The 25,495-nt window shown below is 43.0% G+C and overlaps 1 protein-coding gene across 2 annotated transcripts in view; it reads left to right on the forward strand.

Moving 5' to 3' along the window:
* Nucleotides 1–17,828: 17,828 nt before the first annotated feature.
* FGF14 (fibroblast growth factor 14) overlaps nt 17,829–25,495 on the forward strand; it is a 305,502-nt gene continuing 297,835 nt past the window's right edge. Inside the window, exon 1 of one of the 2 annotated variants that reach the window (XM_053384455.1) lies at nt 17,829–18,973. In XM_053384455.1, coding sequence (XP_053240430.1) covers nt 18,883–18,973 — 91 coding nt within the window. In that variant the 5' untranslated portion in view covers nt 17,829–18,882. The remainder of the gene's footprint in view (nt 18,974–25,495) is intronic. The other variant, XM_053384457.1, reaches the window with a different exon arrangement.

Consider the following 25,495-nt stretch of genomic DNA (forward strand, 5'->3'; position numbering starts at 1 on the left):
TGTAATATTAAAACGTCTCTTTCTCACATACCATGTTACTCTCCAGGATGCTGAGGACCAATAAAAGGAGATGGTCACCTTCCACTTAGCTGAGCTAGGTGGACCTTGGTCTGAGCATCAAAATGATTATTATAGTCTCACTCCACGTTTCCAGGCAGTTTTTCATTAGCGTCTGGCAGGAGAGGCACAAACAATCTCCACCATCTGGTGCTTACTAGGTATCAACATTAAGCCATGTCTGGATGACCTGGAACCTGGGTTCTCCTCAGAGAAGGGGAGCACCTGCCCTTCAATAGATCATCGTGCCACCAGTAACCCTAAGGAGCCATTGGGTTCTTGGGTGGCTCTTGGATCTCCTACTTGGCACTCAAAGGACATAGAAGCAAATAAGAAAGCAAGCTCTGCAGAAACTTAGGCAAGGGAGGCAAGTGCTGCCCTCGGCTGTGGTAGGGAGAAGGCTGCTCTGTTGCTAGTGCTGAAGCAACATTCAGCTGCCCATCTGGTTTGCTTTTATATAAGAAATGGGAGCAGGGCATCTTGTCCTCAAGAAGCAAAACGTACTGGGTCTTCCCTGCTTACCATCCCTATGTGATGAGATTTCTGGACATTTCCACATGCAGGCAGAATATTCTCTACATGTGCTTCCTTCGATGGGGCTTTGTGAATCAACCCCCTGGCCTTACAGAAATCCCATTACGATGCTTTCATGGTCCTGTAAGAAGTAAACAAAAGCTTCTTGCACCTTCCTACGTTTGCCAATTATTCACTCAAGTGTTGTGACAAGTGCTAGAGTGAATAGTGTGATTAAACATTTTCGCCATGAAAATGTCTCATCATGACAAGAGAATGTGCATGGGATAGTTTGGTGTGTGTTAAGTTTACCAGGTGCACGTGCATACTGTTTGCTTTGCTGTATTTTTTTCCCCAGCTGACAAAATGATTTATTAACTGTCTTTTCAGAAAGTTCCAATTCACTAAACAAATGATGAAATATCATTTTTTCCCCCTCTTGCTGACCCAACATCAATATAAAACCAGAGCCACAGGCATAGAGAAAAGGAAAGAAAAAAATTGAGAATGTGAACATTCCACCAGAGAAGGCATAAGAATATTGTATTTAAAATTTCAATTTTTGCATTGAACCAAAAGACTGAATTGGAGAGCCAGTGTGGTGTAGTGGTTAAGAGTGGTAGTCTCGTAATCTGGGGAACCGGGTTCGCGTCTCTCAGCCCCACTCACCTCACAGAGTGTTTGTTGTGGGGGAGGAAGGGAAAGGAGAATATTAGCCGCTTTGAGACTCCTTAAAGGGAATGAAAGGCGGGATATCAAATCCAAACTCTTCTTCTTCTTCTGAATTGTGATGTGATAAGTCTGCTGTTCAAATTTTGACATGAACTCAATATGCTGCCTGCATGTGTACTATGAAGATGATAAATATACTGAATTTCTACTGAAAGTCACTGAGATAATACATGTAATTGTAAAATGCTTTAGAGTGCTCAGAGTATTATTTGCTTGTTTGTTTTTTAGATTTACAAAATCACCCATACAGCATTAGCCCTCTGGGTGGTTTATCAACCCACACAGTAATCCCTGTCCCAATTGATCAAAATCCTAAAATTTATTAATTTTATCCACATCTATAACTTTATAAACCAGACCAGAATTAAACCAATACAAATCTTAAAAATACAAGCAGCAAAAACCATCTAGCAATGGTGTAGCAGCTAATAATAATTAGAACAAAAACCAGAATGGGAATAATTTGGTGCAAGAATCCAAATGACTGCTCAAATGAAAAAGTCTGGAGAAGAAGAATAATGTTCCCTTCTTTTTTCTTTTTTAAATGACTTTTTATTGGGTTTAATAAACAAGGATCATAGCAATAATAAATGATACAAATGAACAGACCAAACCTTTTCATGTCATTTGTATATATCACAAAAACAACATAGGAAATTTGCAGTAATATCTACAACGTATGGTTGCTTGTTAGTGGTCAACGTGCAAGCTATTGGCTCACAAATTGGTTTAAACAAAAACAAAGGGAAAACAGGATGGAGTTAAGAGATGACATTCGACATCACATAGCTAAATGCCTAACTGGGAGTCCTCTCCTTTACACCTGCAGGTGTGTCTGGCCTTGGTGGTGGACCAGATGAGAGCCAAACAACTGAAGCTTCATCCAGGTAAGACTGACGCACTGTTAGTGGACGGTTCCCTAGAGCAGATGGGTGAGGTGTGGACTGCTCCGGATGGGTTACATCCCCCCTGGAGGAAGTAGTGCATAGGATACAGGTATTTCTGAATCCACTCCACCACTGTCACTCGAGGCCCAGGAATGAGAGTTGATAGCTCAGCTGCTCCCCTATCTGAACAGGGATAGTCTCAACTTTCCAGGTACCCTCTAGGTTAGATTAATGAAGTATGTTACATATGGGGCTACCTTTGAAGATGGTTTGGAAACTGCACCAGGTGCAGAATTCAGAGGTCAGATTGCTTACCTGGTTTGCTGGTAGGGAATTTATTACTGCAGTGGATCCCAATGGGCCTTGCTATCAGCACTGGTCTGCTGATCATATGACATCAGGAGAGGAGCAAGTGGTATGGTTTGGAGGAAATGGCCTCAAAGGCTGAGACCAAGCCATGCCTAGTTAGGGCTGTGGGCTGGAGGTTCCCCATCCCTGGTATAAGCCAACCACATCTGATGACGCATCAGATTACAGAATATAAGGGTGTTTCATAGCCATCCCAGGTTTAATTGGGCATGGTTTGGAAAACAATGGTGTCAAACATTGTCACCAAAAGGCCAACACTACATTAGGTGAAGAGTACATTTGAGTAATAGCAAAATTGTTCTCAACTGTTACTAAAGTGCTCTCTTCACAAAAGAACGTGGAACTATTTGCCGGAATGAGATTCGAGGAGAAGCATTTGAAGTAATTCTTACATTGTGGAAGTGTTAAAGCACTCCGACTGTCAACCTTGACACCTGTAGAAACTGCAGATCTATTTTCTCTGTGAAAAGCAATATCCAAGGCCAATGAAAAACTAATGAAGTTGACACCCTTGTCTTTTACGCAGATGCAGACACAAAGAAACCAGTGCTGAGAGAGAACTCATTTCCTGTAAGAGTAGCTATTTCTGGACCGAGGTCATCTAGCCACTGTTGTCTATGCGTTGGTAATCACCAGGCTGGATTAATGCAATATGCTCTATGTGGGGCCGCCCTTGATGATGGTCTGGAACCTGAAGGTGGTGCAGGATATCACCCTACTGTTGAAATAATTGTGCTGGCTGCCAATTAGCTACCAGACTAAGTTCAAGGGGTTGTCTTTTGTGTATAAATCTCTATGTAGCTTGAGACCAGGCTATCTGAAAAATCATCTTCCTCCTTATATTCTCAGCTGATCATTGGGTTCTGCATGTGAGGTCTATTTTGCACAATGTTGGACTCAGGAACTGGATTGAATTCAGCTGGTACACTAGCAGAAGGTCTTCCTCTAGTACAATAGGGCTTTCCCCACTCTCCTCTCACCATGCCTCTCCCAGATTGTCTCTGGAGGGTTAAAAGAAACCCCAGAACAGTGTGCGGGGGAAGGAGAAGGGAAATTGTTCTGTCTGGCAAGCAGAAATGATTCAGTCTATGGGAGCAAGACACACTGGGCCACAAGTTCCCCACTCAAGAACCAAATGCATGGCTAAAGCAAGAGAGCAGATTTAGTTCAGTTTAAGTGAATTTTTGCAGAGGCTTGTAAGTAGAATTAGTCATACCACCCAGTCCCAAACTGCGGCAATCCAGCAATCTCAAAACCAAAAATATTTTCTCAGGCCCAGTATAATGTGAAGGGAAGCACCATTAATCATCTAATGTTATTTGTTTTGTGCTGGTTGTAATGGTTGTGTACTAACATATACTGCTTAAGCAGAGAGTAGAGTTCAATATGAGTCAATACAGAAGGATGAGGGTGGACGTACAGCACATTACAAGAATGGCATGACTGTGTCCAGAATAATGCACAAGCTCCGACGCTGGCCAAATAAGCTCAAGCACTGAGGATGGATTTTTGTGGGTAACTGGGATGGCTTTATTCCAATGGGTGAAGAGGCCAAATGGAATTGTCACATACCCCTCTCCCCCAATATGGTACAACCTGTTGGATTAAAGAAGAAGAAAACTTGATAAGGGCCTTATTTTCAACCAATTATCCATTTCCATTTGTCTGCATGGACAAATTTAGAGTTGGAGCCCGCATGCATTTGGGATCCCAAGTGAGGCAGAGTTCTTGAACACACACAGAAGTGGTCTCCATACATACAGTCATCCTTGGCAGAGGGTGGGAAAGTAGGGGTTCCTTCGCACAGTATGAGGCCAGAACCTGCCACTGTCCCCTACCACCACCCACATTCCGTTTTATGCATGCAAAATGTCTGGGTGGAAAACATCTGAAAAGGTTCTGGCCTGCCCCTCTTTCTAACATGTTAAATTTCTAAATGTAGAAATGCGCTTGTTTAGTTTTGTAAGACCCCCCTCCCCCACCTGAAAATCTGATATGCTAACAGTCTGGACATAAGTTTCCTAATGCATCTGCTTTTTGTGAGAACTCAGTCCTGGTGTCCTGGCATTCTGTGGGGTATTAGGGTAAAACCAGAGCTATCAACCAATTAAAGGATTTTAGTAGCTCAGCCATCTGCATAATTAACTGCATTTAAATTCATTAGCATTTAAATTATTAAAATGCATCTGTTCTCTTTTTCATTTCCTCCTTTATGTCCTATTAGACTCCTTTGATTCTCATCCTGCATATAGGTTGATTATTATACAGGTTTTACTTCAACAATTTTCTGCTCACATATTTTTTTAAAAGTCTCACTCGGCTAATGCAGTTTCCTTCTCCCCCCCCCCGCCCCAGTTGTATCATCTTGTTGTTTTTAGACTGCAAAACTGTGGGAAGGGACCTGCTAATTTTATTTCAGTCCAGTTTCTCATACATTTTAGGCACTTTTGTAATAATATTTTTTAAAAATAACTAAGCCTTTCTCTCTCATCTCTGCATCTCAGTCGTGATCAGACATCTACTTGACTTCATTTACTTAATAGACTCCCAGCGTTAAACTAATCACCCTGAAGTGGCCAATGCCCAGTGAAAACCCCAAACAGATCACCTTGTCTCATTCACTCATGCTGACTAAAAATCAGGAAATCCCCCATATTTGGGCAGAATGAATAATAAACTCCTGCCAGTGGCACCCATTTCTCTGGGCTCTTGCTAGTCACTCTTAAGTTGCTGTTTAGTCCGGCACTGAACTTCGATATAAGGCAAATAATGTCAATTGCTTAATGTTCCAAACATCCTTGTCAGGCCAATCTATCAGCATGTTACTGTCAATCCCCACATGGGCTGGAATCCAGTGAGACTGGACCCAAAGAGTCATTAATGATGACTCCAAATTCAAGAACCATAATTCATCCACCAAATCTCATTTACATCCCATGCCTCCATTTGGAACAATCAACAATTATGACAAGGAGCCTGTTAAAACCACCACATTACCTGGCCTCAGATCCCTAACCAGTTCTAAATTCAGCATTATCACCGCTCCCCCATCTATATTGAAAGCAATCTAATAAATTGAGAGCTTGTTTGAACTTAAGGCTTGGATGCAAAAAGCTGCACCCATTTCTCTACCCTATGTCAACTGGAATTCATCTCTGTAGATTAGGCAACACTGGTCCCATTGCAGAAAAGGTATTTAATAGCCCTACTTATGGCCCCTAGTGACTCAAGACGTTTCTTTTGATCCCCATTGCAACTCGGTTTGCCATTGAAGATCCCCACACGCATGCATAAAACAAACAAGCAGCCTATGGTGCCCGGTGCCCATTCTATAACTTTTAAATGCATCTGGGGGGAGTATTGCTTTGTCTTGTTTTATTGCATATTTTGTGTTTTCATTTTGTATTTTTACGTTGCGAACCGCCCTGTGATCTTTGGACTAAGGGCGGCGTACAAATTTAATAAATAATAAACAAGAAACAAATCAAATGTATACAAACCATATTTGCTCTGCTACAGATATTGCCCTTTCCAAAGCTATAGCCCACTTCCAGAGCCTAGCAGAGCATGAATAATCTCTTTGGACTTTGCCAAACTTTCTGGTTTGATAACAGATGGTGCTCCTTCCGTGGCTAGAGCAAAGGCTGGCATGGCAACATTTCCCTCATTGCTCATCTGTGTGATCATGGAAAGAGAGAGGGGGAAAAATATACTTCCACTGGAACACAGATCAGGAAACCTGTGTGGTGAAGACGGCCCTAAATGATGTTCCAACAGGCCTTGTCATGAATAGGCAGTCCTATGGATTTTCCCTAAGTCAGCGGTCTTCTGCAAGAGCTTTGAGCTGAATGTTCTTTTTTCCTTTCGGTTTATCTACAAGCTCTGAAGAATAGCAGATCAATGTGCATCTTGTATGAAAAACATATAAGGACATATTCCATTCATGAACCAGGTCATTTCCCCCATAAAAAACCCAGACCTTGTGAAACAGAGACTCAGATTGCCTTAATACTAACTTGAAGCTATTGAGAACTGGTATGTACCTCCTAGCCTGGAATCTTCTCTGCCATGTTTCAAATGATGGCAAGATGCATCTTCTCTCTCCCGAAGTCAAGAGCAGGGATATGGATCCTCAGACCTGGGGCCCAAATCCAGCTCTCCAGGCTTCTCTTTAAGACTTTCCCTGAGGTCACACGCTGTCCCTATCCACACAGCCTTCACCGGCCTTTCTTTGCACCCTCCTTGGGTGTTCCTGCCTACCTGGAATGTGTCCTTGAACTCTGATAATGCTTCTTGCTTGCCTCAGTACAGGGGGTGGTGTAGAAACTAGCCTACCTTGCAAAGCTAAGATCCATGTTTATTATTCTGTTCACTTTTGTCTTTGGGCCCAAACACCTCTGGCTTGTGGCCCCTGGAAGGCTGACTTCCAGGGAGAATATGGCCTTTGAATTGAAATGGTTCTCCATCCCTGGCAGTTGTAAGTTGCCCACAACCCAATTCCATAAAGCAGTATGTTCAACATGCAAGCCGGATAGACCTTCATCTTGGTATTGGACGTTAGCATCACATTCTCCCATACCCTTTTGGTGAGGTGAGCCATTGCCATAGCTGCCTTGCCAATTATTATGGGATCATTATGGAGGATCCCAATGCATGTTTTCTGAGGAAGGCACAATAGAATGGTGCACAGCTACAAACACTAGTAGTTTTACATACATATATGCCATGGTTCGGGACGCGGGTGGTGCTGTGGGTAAAACCTCAGTGCCTAGGACTTGCTGATCCTAAGGTCGGTGGTTCAAATCCCCGCGGCGGGGTGAGCGCCCGTCGTTCGGTCCCAGCTCCTGCCCACCTAGCAGTTCGAAAGCACCCCTAAAAAGTGCAAGTAGATAAATAGGTACCGCTTTATAGCGGGAAGGTAAACGGCATTTCCGTGTGCTGCGCTGGTGCTGGCTCACCAGTTGCAGCTTCTTCACGCTGGCCACGTGACCCGGAAGTGTCTTCGGACGGCGCCGGCTCCCGGCCTCTTGAGCGAGATGAGCGCACAACCCTAGAGTCGGTCACGACTGGCCCGTACGGGCAGGGGTACCTTTACCTTTTTATGCCATGGTTCAATAACATGTCTTCTAAAAACGTACTATGTGAAGCAGGTCTTAGACTAGAAGTAGATACGATGGCTCCCCTTGAACTCAGCAACCGAGTGTCTACTCCTCCTTTTTGTTCCTTAGTAACAGAAAGTACATAATTTAACATTATTGCCCTCCAAGTTTCCCCATACCTATAAGCAGCAAGAGCCAATGAGGCAGAATGGGAATAACCCGATAACCTAACTTCACACGTTTCTCATTACTGTATTGGCCGTTACTGTGTGAGAGCGGATTGTCAGGCTTGCATCCTCTGCAATGTCTAGCTTCAACTGTGCACCATGCTCTGATACATTTTTACGCTGAAGCAAGTCCCGCTGTATTCAGTGGTGCTTACTCCCATGTAAGAGTGCACAGGATTGCAGCCTTTGTCACTAGAGAATGAAGAGGGAGCATAAATGTTAATTGGTCCCCTTAATTTGCTGTGCAGCCAGCTCTGCTTTACAGTGTGGCAGAGTTAAGCATGTTCCTAAATAAAAATAATTATAGGTTTTTATGCAAGCATTCATCTTTTTCGGGAAGGCAGAGTACTCTGCAGGTTACCAGCAGCTTAAATATTGCTCCTCATCTGGAAGCTTATTAAAATATTGATTAGTTATCTGCAAGTTATATGTCCTTCTTGCCTCTTACTTAACGTGGTGACAGCATAGTTATTGATCTAAGGGGTTTTTTTTATATGTGGCACTTATTGCCATGGTATCCAGGTTCTGAGGAAAAATTCTTTTGCACACAGGGAAAGACATATTTTTCTATGTTCTTCCAAGATGACAGAATGTGGCTTTGGGTTGTGTGGGATATTTTCAATATCATTATTTTATTTTTAGCAACAGATCTAGGTCTATTCCATTCCACTGGCAGGGGATGCTTCATGCTTAGCATCTAATCCTGTGTCTGGCTGTGTCCTCTTTGTCAAATAGGGATTTCTTAGGGGAAGGACATTCCTTATTTGCTGTTTGTGTCTAATCTGGGTGGCCAACTGACTTGCAGGAGCCAGGCAGTCAGCTGATCTTCAGAAGCATTATGTGGGCAAGACTTTCCATGAGGTCAGGGAACAAAAATGAGTAAAGAACATGAAAAGAAGAAAATCACCTAGGAAATATGTCTCAGCCTGACTGCCATTAGAAAGTTTGGGAGGAGATGACAGAATGGCTTCTGGGATCCCATTTTAACCAATCATGAAAGGAGGCAAGACTCAGACCTGGTTCACATATGGATGTTAGTCACTTAAGGACAGCAAGTGATGGAGATTTGCATGGGTGAATGGGCAAGATTGATTTTTTGCATGCATTCAAACACAATGTTTTTCAGTGGAGTCAGTTCACACTTTCAGCTGTCGGTCTTCAAGTAATCTGTGCACATGTGTAAACCAGCCCTATGCTACAAGAATGAAGGAATGAATTTTATTATTTCGGTCACAGACCAGTTCCAGCCCACATACAATATCAAGGAAGTCATAAAACACGGTAGGGATACATTTGAATTTGCAATTAGGTATAACAGGGACAATACAGATATAGCAACAGTTTAAAAATATATATAAATTAAAACTTAGTCACTAACATATAACCTAAAATTATCATTTAAGGCCTTAATCATTATGATAGCACAGCTTGTTCTGTAAGTTTTATGACAATCACACAGAAATTGGCTACCCTTAACGTGATCTCAGGATTCTTGTCCTCTACCAGGGATTTTAGACATTGAAGTTCGGATTCATTTGGAGATTTTTGCATAGCAGGGGTAATAAATAACGAGCGTTTATACCCATAGAAACAGCAGCGTAACAAGGCATGAGAGACAGTTTCTACCTTCATCAAGCCGCAGGGGCAGACTCGTTCCGCGTATGGTTTACCCTCAAATCTGCCTTGCAATAAGGCAAATGGCAGCACGTTGAATCTAGCAAGGGTAAATGATGGTCTGTATTTAGGTATTTGTAATTTTGCTACAAGATGATCCCTCTCCATGTCAAATGTCAATAGCAATATTCAGTCTGTATATTTATTTATTTATTTTATTTGGCACGATGATGATTTTATGATTATTTATATACCACTTAATCAAAAACCACTTAGCGGTTTACATAAGGCAGTGGTTAAAACAGGATTTAAAAACAGTAACTATAAAATTATCAAATAATATTTATTCATTTCATTTATTAATGGCTTGTCATAAAACGCTCCAAAGCAATTCAACAACATATTTAAAACATAAAACTCTGAATTAGAAACAAGTGTGGTAGGAGATCAACTCTTATGATGTGAGCCTTAAGTAGCAGGTTGTAAGTAGTTCAATCTTTATTTAGTTTTTTTATGTTTGATGCTTTACTATGTTTTTATATAGGCTGTAAGCTACCCAGAGTGGCTGGGGAAACCCAGCCAGATGGGTGGAGTATAAATAATAAAATTGTTATTATTATATTATTATTATAAAAACATTTTCCGGTCCAGTACAGATACACACTGTTGAAAGAACAAGTGTGGTAGAATATTCAGAGTAAAGGCATGTGCCACCAGGATTGTACAGGGAAACTTCTTTACAATCAAAGTATCACAAGGGTGGAGATGACTTCAAGCAGGGCTAGTGAGTAGTATGGTTTGGGGGAAAGGGCTTGCCCTAAGGGCACCAAGGGCGAGGACTGTTCTGAGGTTCTCCACACCTACTTGACACCAAGTAGGCTGGAGCAAGCCAGGTGGTCCTTCCAGGTGGACTCGATGGCCCTTGTGGTCTCTTCCAACTCTATGATTCTATGATTCTATGACCCAGAGACAAGCTTCTAGGTCAAATGTCTTCATGGGTCTGTGTAATGAAGAGATACTTCTATTGCTAGCTGTGGACGACCAACACCCTAGCTGAGCAGCAGTTGTGTCTTACACTTGCCAGGTTTGTGTCTCAGAATGCTTTTTCAGCCTCTGACAAATCAATGAATATGTTGATTAACCCAGATGATTAAGATAGGCTTATGCAATAATTAGTTGAAGGTACCCTGAAGCAGGGCATTAGAAGCCATTAACAATTTCGATTGCACGGTGGCACTCCTTTCTTCAGCTACATTCTTGCTGGCTAGAAATCGAAACGACTTCTGTGGCATCCTAAACACTCCTATTCTGGTCAAGCCAGACTGTTAAGCACTTGACTAGTCTGCAAGTTTATTACTAATTTTTATTAACACAGGCGTAAGGAGGGGGAAAATCAGAAAAAGTACAGTAGTGCTGCATTTGGACAAGCTATGGAATCACAGAGTGCAATGTGCATACATTTGAATTACACACTTTATATTGTAAGATATTATTATTATTATTATTAGTAGTAGTAGTAGTAGTAGTAGTAGTAGTACTAGTATTGTAATTAAATAATATATCTGGAAAAAAGTATTGGCAGTAAGCGCTTGCTGTGGTTAGTTTCAGTCCTATAACAGAAAGCTGTTGTATGCTAAGAAGGTTACAACTTTGCTTTCTGTATCTCAGGCAACAGAGAGACACAAAAGCACTATCCTATATAACCTGAGATGTTTTACACAAGGCTGAGTTGTAACCTAGTTAGTCTTTCCCTTTGGAAATATAAAAATGACACATAGCCGAACTTTATCCCTAGCACTAATTGGAACATCCTCATAAGACAGAGAACAGAGGTAAAGCAGAACATAGTCATGCTTGTTTTAGCAAAGCTAGAGATCCATTTGTTTTTGTTTTTTTAAAAAACTCAGACATCAAAAAGCTAGGTACTAAGTCATTAGAAGTCAAATTGGGAAGTATTGCCTAATAGCAAAGGAGGACTGGATTTAATGGCTTCTAACAAAGCACGTAATTTAAACACTTTGTGAAACCATGGCAAAGTTCTCAGCATTACGCCCACTAAATGTAGCTGTATTACAAATTGAAAATTATGCCTCATTTTACTGTATAAGTACTTCTAAATCTGAATAGTATGGTACTAATCCTGAGCTTTCGGAGTGTATGCCACATACAGTGTCAGAAAACATGAGGATTATTTTGTAATGATACACATCATGTATCAACACCCTGAGATCGACTCTATTTCTCTTACAGATATATTGGAAACCATTTTGGGAGCATGTAGGGTAGGAAAGGAGTATAATAAATTGTTTGCACTGTATAAATACTTCCCCAGAGAAGGAGAATACACCCTCCTGTTTCTGTCACAAACTTGGGTTAGCCTCAGTTATATATCTGAATACATCCCAATTTGAAAAGTACATAATTAGGCACTTTTGGAATACTGATGGCAAAATATTGGAAGCAACAAGAAATGCTGTCAATGGATGGATGTGTGGCAAAGAAGGAATATTTAGTAAATAACTCCTTGTGTGTAGAATAACTTATTTTAGGAGATTTGAAATGGAATTAAGGTTGCAGTCCTAGACATGCACACACATTCACATGAGTCTCAGTGAACTCAATAGGATTTGCTCATCCTGAGTAGATGTACATAGGATTGCACTGTAAATTTAACAAATATTTATCGAAATATTAGCATCCATTTACAGTACACTGGAATCAGCATAATACTAATAAGAATGGGCATAGTTTAATTTATAGTTGATGAGTGATATCCAACATTACTTGTGTTCAGAACAGGCCTGTTAAAATAAACGGATTCCTGTAACTTAAATTCATTTATTTCATTCAGTTTGCTCTGAGTATGACTTAGTCGAATATGACCTCTTGTTTTTGTCATTTTGGAATGAAATGTCATTGGTTTGATCCTCAGTATATACTGGATGACCCTAAATTCATTTAAGGTTTTTTTGGTTTTTTTTTAAAAAAAGATGGCATTTGTTCAAATATCTTTAATACGGTCAATGACCAGAAAGCATTTATAAAAAGTATGACATTATAAGTAGTATTATGCTACAAATAACAGTGGAAATATGGCCAATTCACAGAATTGGTGCTTATATTTATGACCAGGTTTCGACTTTTAAGGTTTTAGAATTCAATTCAAATGTCACTACTGTTTATTATCGTTCCTTCGATGTTTACAATTTGAACTCCGTTGCTGACATCATTGCTCATCTTATTCTTGTTGCAATGTAACAGTACTTTGCCACAGGCCTGTTGATGGCATTTGTTATTTTCATTACATATTTTGTGTTTTTATATTGTGATGTTATGTTGTAACCTCCCTGAGACTTATGGGTACAAGGTGGTATACAAATTTAATAAATAATAATAATAAATATAAAATCTGCCATTTAGATCAGTGCTTTTGCCCGTATTTTTTTTTAAAAAAACTTTTTAGTAATAAATTTGCAGGTCTCCTTTGATTTTCCCCCTCACAATGATGTCGGAATAATAATAATAATTAATATAATCCTATAAATAATGTTTATAATGAAAAAATACAAGTAAAATAAGAATAATTAAAAGAGCAAGAAAACAGCACCAGATCAAGTAAAGAAAGAAAAGAAAAGAAAACAAACAAACCAAACCAAACCAAACCAAACCAAACCAAACAAAACCAAACAAAACAAAACAAAACAACAAAACAAAACACAAGAAAGGCCATCATGAAACCCATCCCCAGCTAATCAACACTGAAAAACTGTTGCACTTCCTCAACAGTTAAGAAGTTAAGAAGTTCTGAGGTAAATTAGGGTACTTTTAGCACCACAACACCCATGAGCAATTCAATATAATATGCCGTAGCTGTGTGTGTGTAAATGTATACAGTAGAAGTTGGCTTTGGGCAAAACTTAAAGATAAAACCATTGACAAGCAGGGCTTTTCTTCAGCCGGAACTCTCCGGAACTTAGTTCCTGCTCCTCTCAGGTGGGCGCCATTGCCATTATAAGAGAACAAGGGAGGCGTTTATGGTGATTTCCGGCACCTCTTTTTCTAGAAAAATAGCACAAGGTACTCTTGTCTATGACCCTGAATAGTGATATCAAAGTTAAGGTCGACGTGGGAACCTCCTGAGTTTACCTCAGGAGTCCAGTCAAGCAGAGTTGCTTGTTGGCCTCCCCGCGCCACACTTTCACATTTGCAGACCTTAGCCTTCATGATGGATGCCTTCTTACCTGACAGGATCGAGGAGAAGGCTTCTTTCAGTTCTGCTTTATGTGACTGCCTGAGTCAACGAAGGCTAAGGAGATTGAAGGGAAACCAAGTCCATTTCTTTGCAACTGCTTCCGCTGTGGAAGATTCCCTGTGCCTGAGCAGACATTCACAGGATAGGGAGTCTGGGGCAAACGTTGGTGGCAAGATACGTGATATGCCTCTATGACAAAAACTGAGAAATCACTAGTCTGGATGGTGTCCACCCATGAGTTTTGAAAGAACTCAAGTATAAAATGGCTTCTAACACAAATCATTGTAGCTCGTCTGAGAGCAACTTTGATACCTGAGGACTGCAATGCGGCCAATATAAACTCTAATTTTTAAAAAGTGATCCAGGAAGGATCTGGGAAATTACAGACTTGTTAGCTTAATATCTGCTCTAGGGACAGAAAGCATTGCTAAAGATAACATTATCAAGTCTTGCTGAAAGAGAACCAACATAACTTCTGCAAAGGTAAGCCATGTCTAACTAAACTTTTAGAATTCGTGTCAATGTGAATATAGATAGGGGTGATACAGTAGACATGGTGCACTTGAATTCTCAAGGTCTCAGGAAAACCAATGAATTGAAGTCCCATATTATCAGGGCGTTTTTTTCAGCCGGAACTCTCCGGAACTTAGTTCCTGCTCCTCTCAGGTGGGCGCGATTGCCATTCTAAGAGAACCCAGCACCTCTTTTTCTAGAAAAGTAGCACAACATATTATGATATTTGGATAATAATAATAATAATAATAATTTATTATTTATACCCCACCCATCTGGTTGAGTTTCCCCAGCCACTCTGGGCGGCTCCCAATCAAGTGTTAACAACAATACAGCATTAAATATTAAAAACTTCCCTAAAGAGGGCTGCCTTCAGATGTCTTCTAAAAGTCAGATAGTTGCTTATTTCCTTGACATCTGGTGGGAGGGCGTTCCACAGGGTGGGCGCCACTACCAAGAAGGCCCTATGTCTGGTTCCCTGTAACCTCACTTCTCGCAATGAGGGAACCGCCAGAAGGCCCTTGGCGCTGGATCTCAGTGTCCGGGCTGAACGATGGGGGTGGAGAGGCTCCTTCAGGTATACAGGACCGAGGATTCATTCAGGTCTAATTGATCGCATGACACAGTGCACACACCCCATTTGAATGGGAATGCCCGTCAACTTTGTGGGGGCCCAGCCCCCTCAAATATTTTATTGTTGGGCTCCTATGCTCAGGGCTGTGGGTTTGAGCCCCACATTGGGTGAAAGATACCTGCCCTGCAAGGGGGTTGGACTAGAAGATCCTTGTGGTCCCCTTCCAACTCTATGATTCTCATTCTGCCACACTCACAGGCACATCTGGTGGGGATGTGGGACAGGGCCTTCTCAGTGGCTGCTCCCAGATTCTGGAACTCCCTTCCTAGAGAGGCTAGACTGGCTCCCTCCTTGTTCTCCTTTTGCCTTCAGGCGAGGACATCATCATCATCATCATCATCATCATCACCATTATTATTATTATTCTGGCAGGTTTTGGGGAACTGACTCTTTTAAGGAATGGGCTGCTCTATGCATTTAAATCAATTTTTTAAAATGTCATTTTCATTCCCTTATAATTTAATTACTTTTAAACTATTTTTTCCCTGACTTTTTAGCTATCTGTGTTTTACCTGTTTTGTTTCCATTTTTGTGAACCGCCTTGTCCCTGTCCTGAGGAAAAGCCAGAACACAGAATCATATAATTGTAGAGCTGGAAGGGACCCTGAATATCATCTAGTCCAATCCGCTGCACTGCAGGAATGAATATGAAACTGTCCCATATGGGGACTGAACTTGCAACCTTGGCGTAATCATCACTATGCTCTAACCAACTGAGCTATAAATAAACACAACAACAACAGCAACTGCTACCTGAGCATTTAGCTATCTATGTTGGGGATTAAATTTGGGACTGTCTGCATGCAAACCGTGTTCCTTAGCACTAAGCTGTGTGGCATGTACAGTTTGTGAGGAAGTTCTTCGCACAGTAGTGCAAGAACTAAAAGCTAAAGTAAGAGGTACATGTTGGTAGAGCTAATATGTCAAGATAAGCGTGAAACTGAGAGTATAAGGAACTGGGAATGGAACGTGGATAGGTTTGTAACATGCTTGTCACATCTGGGATTTCAGTTTTTAAGCAGTTATAAGTCCTCTTAGAGACTGTCTTGGCCATAATTTTCCTCTCCTACCTCTGTCTTGTTAATGGATTTAATCTCAGGTAAGCAGCAGTTTACCTGAGATTTCCTGAGATTACCTGAGATTTTTTGGAATAATGATTCCCAGAAAAGCAGTTTTCACTATTAGGATAGCAAGGATTTGGGCCATTCTTGCTTTAATGAGGAAGTAGGGTCTAAAGAACCCCAGCTCTATAAGTGCAAGCATTATATAGAGATGTATTAATAACAAAACCAGTGTTGTATATATTTGCAATTCATGCCATAAATTCTATTGTTTATAGCATTATAAAGATGTGCATGGTTTGGGGCAATATTAACCTTCTTCATTAGCTCAACATCCAAATGAAAGAGGACACTTCTACCCTCATTCTACACATAGGGAACCGATACCTGGATTTGCCTTAGTCTCATGAGCTCATGACAACATAGATGTTTGATCCCAGGTCTGATTCCAACACGTTTTTTGCAGAGTAACAGTGGACTTTCAGACACTAAAGTTTGGTCCCAGGGCATTGTCTGAGGGCATGTAGCACAGCCATTTAGCTGAAACTCAGCAGACCTGAGTCTGGCAAATGCCTGGATGAGAGCCCACCTGGGGACCCCCTTACACGTCACCACAAGTTTCATGATGGAAGAAAAGTGCAGGATATAAACAACATTTTCAACAAGAAGTGCACATTTCCAAGGTGGAAGGAAGTTGCTAATGTGCATCTGTTCTCTTGGGCTTGATGGCAGCAGCTATTGATGTGCTACTCATCTCCTGGCATTTTCCTAGAATTGTAGCATTGGAAGGGATCCTGAGGGTCATCTAGTCCAACCCCCTGCAATGCAGGAATTCCTTTAGGATCTTTTGCATCAGGAGGAAGCCTGGATGGGGTAGGCATATAATCTCTCCTTCTTCTGGCATCTTTGAGATAATGTTTAGCTTTGTTTTGGCAGCCCCAGGTCTAAAGGTAAAGGTAAAGGGACCCCTGACCATTAGATCCAGTCATGAGCGACTCTGGGGTTGCGGCGCTCATCTCGCTTTACTGGCCGAGGAATCTGGCGTACAGCTTCCAAGTCATGTGGCCAGCATGACTAAGCCGCTTCTGGCGAACCACAGCAGCCCACAGAAACGCCGTTTACCTTCCCGCTGGAGCGGTACCTATTTATCTACTTGCACTGGCGTGCTTTCGAACTGCTGGGTTGGCAGGAGCAGGGACCGAGCAACGGGAGCTCACCCCGTTGTGGGGATTCGAACCGCCGACCTTCTGATCGGCAAGTCCTAGGCTCTGTGGTTTGACCCACAGCGCCACCCGCGTCCCTCTAAGCCCCAGGTCTAGACAAGTAAAATTAACTCTCTCTCCTGCTGTTAGAACAGCTCAGTCGGTAGAGCATGAGGCATGAGACTCTTAATCTCAGGGCTGTGGGATCGAGCCCAATGTTGGGCAAAAGATTCCTGCATCGCAGGGGGTTGGACTAGATGATCCTTGTGGGCCCCTCCAACTCTACGTTTCTGTGGTTCTCCGTTTGGCGATCAGGGTCTTCCAAGGCATCTCTCATTCCCACCCACCCCCTTTCCCTCCAACTCTGAATGTGTCACGCTGTGTGTGTGGGTTTTCCTTGCCTTTTTGGTTAGCATGCAGGGATGCACTTCTCCCTGGAGTGTACAAGTGGCAGGCTGGGTCCAGCATTTTAAGCTGCAGCACGCTAGGTGAGAGAAAGGGAGGAGAGGGGGGTTGGGTGGGTGGGGGGACAAGGCAGAGACTGCAGTGACACTGCCTTCCCTGGGCTGGCTGAAGCATCTCACTGGTGACAGGCTCGGGAGCACGTGGCTACGTCATGGAAAGCCAGGCTCCCCATGCAAATCTCAACTCCTCCTACTCCCGTTGAAAGCCTGTAACTCATAGCCCAGGCTCAGGAGCAGAATCCAGTGTGTGCCTGCGTCTTTCTCTCTCTCTCTCTCTCTTTCTCTCTCTCTATCTATGTGTGTGTGTGTGCATGAGGGGGGAGGATCCGTCTCCGTTTCCCCCTAATGCACGCCAGTGCTGGACGGAGCAGGGAGAGAGAGAGAGAGAAAGAAAGAGAGGAGAGACCTGCCTCTGTCGCGTGTGTGGTTCGCCTGCATGCTAAGGGCTAAAGATTTGCATCTGCTGTGCAACTGGGAACCGCAGGTGCCACACAATTACATACAACCCTGAGATGATTTGATGGTAGAAACCAGCACTTTCCGAGGGGAGCACCTGCCTTCATCCATCAGACTTGAGCTGGGTGGTAGTGGAGGAGATCCGGGCGCTGTGCGTTCTCCCTTCCAGGGGCTGCACTATGGCAGTCTTTTAGTAGGATGCATCCTGCTTTGGCTTTGTTCTGCAGATCCACCCAGCCTCCCAGCCATCAAGTCACAGGCTATGGTTTCCTCTGTGGGGATCTCTCGCGCTTTACTGTTGTCTCGGGTTAGTTTTTGGCCTTGGCTGGAATTTCATCGCCTCATGTCTTGGTTGGCTTCCATCTGAAAGAGACGAGGAGAAGGAACAGGAACAAGAAGGCAAGCAAGAGAAGGATCTATGTCTTTTTTCTTCTTCCACAGTTTTGGGTGATAATCCAGCGTCGTTCTGGAGGAGGGAGATAACCGTTCACCCTGGCTGAAAAACGCATCCATTGAGAAGTCTGAAAGAAATTAACCACGTGAGGGGGAAAGGGGGGGGAGAAAGAAAGGAAAGGAAGGGGATAAAAAAAAAACAACAACCCTGGGAGATCAGGATTTAATCTTTTTTCCTCTTTTTTGTTTTTGTTTTGTTTTTGTTTTTTTGTTTGTTGTGGTGGCCAATGATAAAACTGGTGCCCCTCTGGAGGAGACCCTGATCTCAATTTTTATTATTATGCAACAACCACAAGGATCTCCTCTTTCTCAGGGTGTATAAGCGCAGGATTGCTTTTCGCCCAAATCAATGTGGTTTCTTTGGAACATTTTCAGCAAAGGATCGCATATGCTGCAGTGTCTTTGTGGCAAGAGTCTTAAGAAGAACAAGAACCCAACTGGTAAGCAATACACTGCATCACAGTGTGTGTGTGTGTGTGTGTGTGTGTGTGTGTGTCACCCCCCACCTTTGTGTTACTCTCGTCTGTTGCTCCCCATAGCGCCAGGTCTGCAGTCCTGTCGAGGGGAGAAAGGGGGAAACGGGAAAGCAGGCCGGTGCAGACTTGCGTGCAGCGCCGTGTACAAATAAGCCAGGCTGCTGTGTTTGCAGGAAATTCGCCAAAATCTGCTTGGGATGAATTGTTTCCAACGGGGAAGAGAGAGGGTGGGAGGGTGGGTGGGTGGGTGTGGGGAGAGAAAACTTAGATCTTTGTTGACATTTTTTAACCGGAAGATGGAATTGTAGCAGTGTCTCATAACCCCCATTGCTTTCCTGGTCTCCTCACTCCCCGCAACAGTTTCCAGCAGAGGTGTCAGGGCCTTGCGCGACTGGTGGGTGTACCTGAGGGCGCCCTGCCTGAGAGTTTCGGTTCAACTTGCAAGCGTGGCTTGTGCTTCTAAAGTGGACGGGGGGGGGGAGAAGAGAAACCCTTGTAAAACCCAGCTCTTTGTGTTTATTCATCAGATCTTCCTCAGCTGCCCTTCCCCATCCCCGCATTCCCCCTAGCCTGCAACCTGGTGGCAGAGAGAAAAGAGAGAGAAACACTTTCAGGGAGTTTGTGCCTGGAAGGGAACTAAGAGAAAGTCCACCTGTCCAACAGTAGCCTAGGCAGAGAGGGGTGTGTGTGTGTGTGTGCAGCGGAGAGTCTCTGAGCAGGACTTTGGGGGCAGAAGCCCAAGGCCCCACTCAAAAGGAGGAGAAGGAGCCCCCCCCTCTGTCTCCATACGCAGCAGCAGGGCTGACTTGCCACATGTGGAAGGAAGTCATGCAATGCACATTGCCTCCTTAACCCATGAAGCCCAGGATCTAAAAAAGAAAAATGACCTAGCTTTTTGCGCGCCTGTCTAGGTTCACTTTTTTGCGCCTTGTTGATCAGCCCAGCCTGTCTGCTTGTCAGCTTCCAACCCCAGCAAGCTCCAACGGGGAAACTTGCAGGACGTTACATAAGGAAATGCAAATTGCAGGTGCTTAGGGCAGCCCCACAACCCCACCGCCTCCTCCAAGCCTACCCACCCCCCCTTAATTCCCTTTCCCTCGTGTCAACGGGGAAGGACAGCGCTGGCAAATGGAGAGTTTGGGGAGAGAGGGAGGGAGGCTGGGAGAAGGAGAGTCTTCCCAAGGAAGCGGCGCCACAGCCAGACAGACCCCCTCCTCCTCCCCGTCCACACACACACACACACACACACACACAGGCTCAAGCCTGTCGAGTTGGATAGTTGGGATCACCTGTGTGGTCTTGGGCGGGGATCTGCCGTCCCTAGCAGTGCTTTGGAGGGCAAGAGCCTGTGGAGGTTTGTGGGGAGCCTAGAAAGGAGTCAGGGGTGTGGGGTGGAAAGACTCGTGTAGTGTGTGTTTGTGTTTTTGGTGTTGCCTGCCCTGCAGTGGCAGTTTCTAAGCAGGAGGCTCTTGACGCTGGTACTGCAGTGTAGTAGATCATAAGCATCCGCTGACACACCAACAAGCTGCAGCAGGGTTGGCAGCTGGTGCTTGGGGGGCAGCCTTTTCCTTCCTCCCTGGCTTCAGACTTGCAATGCAAAGGGACTAACTCTGCATCCCGAGAGAGGGAGACGTTTTGCTCCCTTCGTGTGTGTGTGTGTGTGTGTTGGCTCCGTCCGCTTCCCCGCTGCAGCAAACAGAAGCATCTCCTTCCCAGAATACCAAAGAAGGCTGGATGCCCCAGCAGCCCCTTCAGCTCTCCGGGGGGTGGGGTGGGGGTGGGAGGGAGGGAGAGAGCGAGCGAGCGAGCGAGCTCGGTCTTCCCTTCCGCACAGGACGAGGCGAGGGTTGGTAGTGGGCTCGGTGGTGGTGGTGGTAGGTTTAGCTTGGCGCTGATCCTTCCCCCTGGAAGGCAACCTTTTGCTCCCCACTTGCAGGCACTGCGGTGTGGGGGGACAGCACGCTTGGGCCATGGCAACTTTGCCAAGGCGCAGGACCTTCGTGCAAACGGACGAAGGAAGACGGTGCATTCTTCTCCAGTTTATGTATATGAAAACAACACATCAAAGCACTCCCGCAGAAAGCACTTGCCTCCTTGACCAGCGAGGAGGATGCCTTGAGGCTGGACTCAAGACAGTCGGAGAAACTGACCTAAATAATAAAGCCCTTTTTTTGCCCCCTGATTTCCTTTTAAATAACAAAGATGTTGCATCTCTGCAACAACAAAAGAAGGGTAAGGAATAGAAGGTCCCCTTCCCCTTCCCTTGCAAGCAAAAGAAATGCACAGCCTAGGATAACCAGAAGTGAACACAGGAATGTTTTGGACTCCTTTAGATCCCTCCAGGCACAAGCGAGAGAGAGAGGTTACTTCTCAGGATAGCTGTCCAGTTTACTTTATGATGACTTCTTCCAAAGAGGATGCTATGCTGAGGTTCTTTCTAGGTGTTTCAGAGATGGTGGAGATTTTTGAGATGCCTAGGTACCCCAAAATGCTGCAGATTCCCTTTCACGGGGTCCAGCTGGAATTGATAAGAATAGATAAGAAACATTATTAGAGGCCTTTGGAAATGTACAGGATAAGCATAACTCTCCTAGGTGATCTCTGTTCTTACCACCCCACTCCGCATTATCTTTAGTTTTTTTCTTTCTTTTTAAAAAAGTGATTTATAACATGCTGTTGCTGTTTTTCCTAAATCTGGGAAAAATGAAATTCTGGTCCTGGTGCGGTGATGCACAACTTAGTGCAAAATGCAAATATTCTATAGCAAGACATGTACAGTATAGCAGTTTTGATTAGGATGGAGGCTGCCTAGTTAAGTGTGAACAAAAAGCTCAGGTGCTTCATGTTATCTTTTAGTTTCAGCATCACTCTGTTAGCAATGCAGCAACTGGATGTGGATTTTGGTATACGTATACTTGCAAGCTATTTTCTTTCCAAAAGTTGTAGAGCTTCTTTGTCTCTCTCTCATACACACCAGTGCACACACTCCTACAGCTTTTTGTTGTGGTAATAATGGTTCCCCTCTCCTGGTTTCCGCTCCCTGTTTCTGCCTTAGCTAAAGCCTTTAATATATGCCGCAAGTAGTCTGTGGTCCTGAGGTATGCGTCTGCTGTGAAATTAATTGATCAATTAATGTGAAATATAGGCAAACCCCTCTAAACTGTAAAACAGCCCTGAGGAATAGTCTTGAATATGATCGATCGTGTTCTGTTTGTTATGACTCAGAGGAGGATAAATAGGTTATGATTTTAAGGTAGGAAAGACTTGGCAATGCGTGTGGTGGCTACATGAATAGATTTCTTTGACAGTGGTTGATGTACTGTAGCAGGTCAATGACTGGTCCATGTTCTAAAGTTTGTCTGAGGCAGCATTTGCATATGATGCTACGATTCTTGAGAAAAAAACAAGCTATGCACAAAATATAGCACCTGACCTTTAAGAACAAATATTGGAGTGTTTACACAGCCATGAAAGAAACTGTGTTGATGATGGCTAAATCATGCTTTGAATTAAGTACCAAGTAACATATTTCGCTCAGTTTTTCCTTTGTTGCATTTTGGCATATTAGTTGTAATGATGAGTGATGAATGACTAAAATGCTTTCCTGCTTTAGCAAAAATAAGACTGTGCAAATCCTAAGAAGATTTACTAGATAAAAAGTTTCACTGAACTCAGTGGGGCTTACTTCTGAGTAACTTGCTGTGCAAACCTCACCACAGCGTGAAGCCAAAACAAAAGGACCTGCCATTTAAACATTGCAAGATGCTTTAATTTTTAGAAACATTAGAATGTTAACCACTAGTCATCTTGATTGGATTTGTTGAGTAAACTGAAAGAAAATTGGGATAGAGAGTTATTGCTGCATCCAGGAGTAAGACCCTACAAATAAACTTAATTCATACTTTACTTTTGTTGCATTGTCCTAGTTTCGGGTATTCAACATACTTCATTCACATAGTGCAAGTGTTCTTTTGTTACATGAAATGTTTAATTTCATGATTAGAGTCAAGCAATTTTGTAGCGTCTAAACCTGTGGTGGATCATGCAAAATGTATCAAGTTGTGTTTGATTGCCTAGGAAAATGAATAGTCTATAGTATCAGCTGGAATTTTCATCACCTTCTGAATAAAATTCTTAATATTCAGTTTCACATATGATGAAAATGAGTTTGAAAAGCAAACAGAATGTCTGTGCTTTGAGTTTCTCTTAACACTGATGTGTCTGAGTCAATCAAAAGCCATTTGTATGTGAACATTTAGCCAACTTTTTCCAAATAACAGTGTCTTCTTTTCCTTCCCTCTATTTTTCCTTCATCTGCCTTGCTTGCTTCTTGGGATTCCTGTCACTGAATGGCATGTGAAACATTTCAGAATCACTGACACAATGAAGCAATTTAATTTAAGAAGTTGAGAGAATATACTTTTAGAAATACGGTGGTTAAATATATTTTGACTTTCATATCTGGGCCCTGGGAAAGGAGGCATATTGGTCCTTAACTTTTACTTATTTATTTTCATGGAGGAAATATTTTGTGTCATGCTTGGTTTTCTTTAATATTTAAAGTGAGCAAAATAAGTCAAAGTTTCAAAGTCTGTATATTTTGTTATTATTAAGCTTGTTTTGCCTTGCACCCCCCCCACCCTTGTGCCTTGTTTAGTTATCCTCAGCTTTTACAAGTTCTGGGAAGGGAGGGCAGATCAGAGTAGGCCATAGACACCTTGCCTTTTCAAGGGGCAGTACTGTGCCATTCAGAAGGCCTCTCCCAGTACCACAGTGCTCATTGAAACACAACCTCCTGATCACATGTGGGTAGCTGTGAACAAATCAAGTGAAGCACCTCAGTATCCTCAGTGGCAATGCAATGTGCACCTCTAAGATTGGTTCACTGTTGCATTGGGATCTCTGAACATTTTGCCATCCCAAGAGACTTGCTCAATGTGATGCTGTTTTTACTCTAACATATAAGTGAATATGCTATGTACTGAGTTGAATAGGATCCAAAAGGCAGCAGTCTGATTGGTCCTATAACAATAGAATTCAGAATGCAGCAGTCTGATTGGTCCACAGGAGCCACCCAATCCAGCTCCAGGTGGAAGTGAATCCGCAACCTGATTGGCCTACAGGTGAATCCCGGAAATAGCCAATCATGTGGGGCCCATTGTGTAAATAATGTATATAAAGCAGACATTCTGGGGGAACTTCCATTCCTTCTCACCACTATGAGCTGAATAAAGAACATGAAATCCACTCTCGACTCTGAGTATATCTCAGAATCTATATGTACTGCATGAAGTTCTAAGTGAGTGGGAAAACAGGAGTTGCATACCTGCCATTACCATACTCAAGAATGTTCAGCTGATGACCTGGAGGCAGCACTCACTGGGCCTTCCTGTGCATTCTTTTGTCCCACCCCCTGACTGGAAGTCAATATTATTAGGAGCATGATTAGCATTTGAGACATTTTGAAATCCTTGTCTCATCGTCACCACTTTGCAAATGGGAAGCAAAGCTGACAGACAAGGGAATTTTTAGATGTTATTTGAGGACTAAATGAGAGTGTGTGCATGTGTTTTGGGGGTTTTTTTTGGGAGTGGTGTGTGTGTGGCATTGCAGTGGCAGGTTCCTTGACCTATGTGTGTTCATTAGGACGTATATAGGAAGGCTTACATATAAAATTCTCGAGGCAAAGGCTCTGTACAAATGCCTGGGCATTCATTTAGATTTCAAATAATATACAAAATTTGGGGGGAGGGGCTTTGCAAATGCCACTGAGTGTATTCACAGTATAGCACAGATTTTGATCCGGGTCCAAATTCAACACTATTCATTCACATATGATCAGTGGATTTTGCTGCACTGACTATAAACATATTTAACATCCTGGAAGCTCAGGCTCAAAGGACCCAATACATTAAATGAATATTTGCAGGTATGTCCATTTTGTGTGCATTTAAAATAACTGCTGTAGGGGGGTCCTGACCTGGGCCAGTGTCATGGGTGGTGGGAGGTTAACTCTTTCTTCCCTGTGCTACAGTTTCCTTCCTTGGGAAACGTCTTATGAGTTTCTTTCCTCCTGGGACAAATATTGTGCATGGGCCTACAAGGTTTGTGTGGGGAAAGGATTGACCCCATTGCACCTGCACCATGTTCCAAATATGGATTAGGTCCCATACAGTAATTTTGTATTGTATTTTTAAACTATGAAGATGCATTCAATGTACCATGGAGTTTGGAGTTCACTTCTGTACTCAATTTTGGGTTCTAGCCAACTGGTTGGGAATTACTGATACATAGCATTTTATGCTGGTTTAAGCAATAATATGGCATAGGGTAAATAATGGAAGGGTTATGAGTTAGTTTGGCCAACTGGCAATGAGACAATGTTCCATTCCCTGATTCTTAGTTCAGTTCTAGTTCAAGAGTATTGGCAACCATAATTGGTTACTCCCGCCAGTTAAGGAGGAACAACCGTGTGTATGTGTGATT

The sequence above is a fragment of the Podarcis raffonei genome, chromosome 4, assembly GCF_027172205.1.
Source record: "Podarcis raffonei isolate rPodRaf1 chromosome 4, rPodRaf1.pri, whole genome shotgun sequence".
Classification (NCBI taxonomy): Eukaryota; Metazoa; Chordata; class Lepidosauria; order Squamata; family Lacertidae; genus Podarcis; species Podarcis raffonei.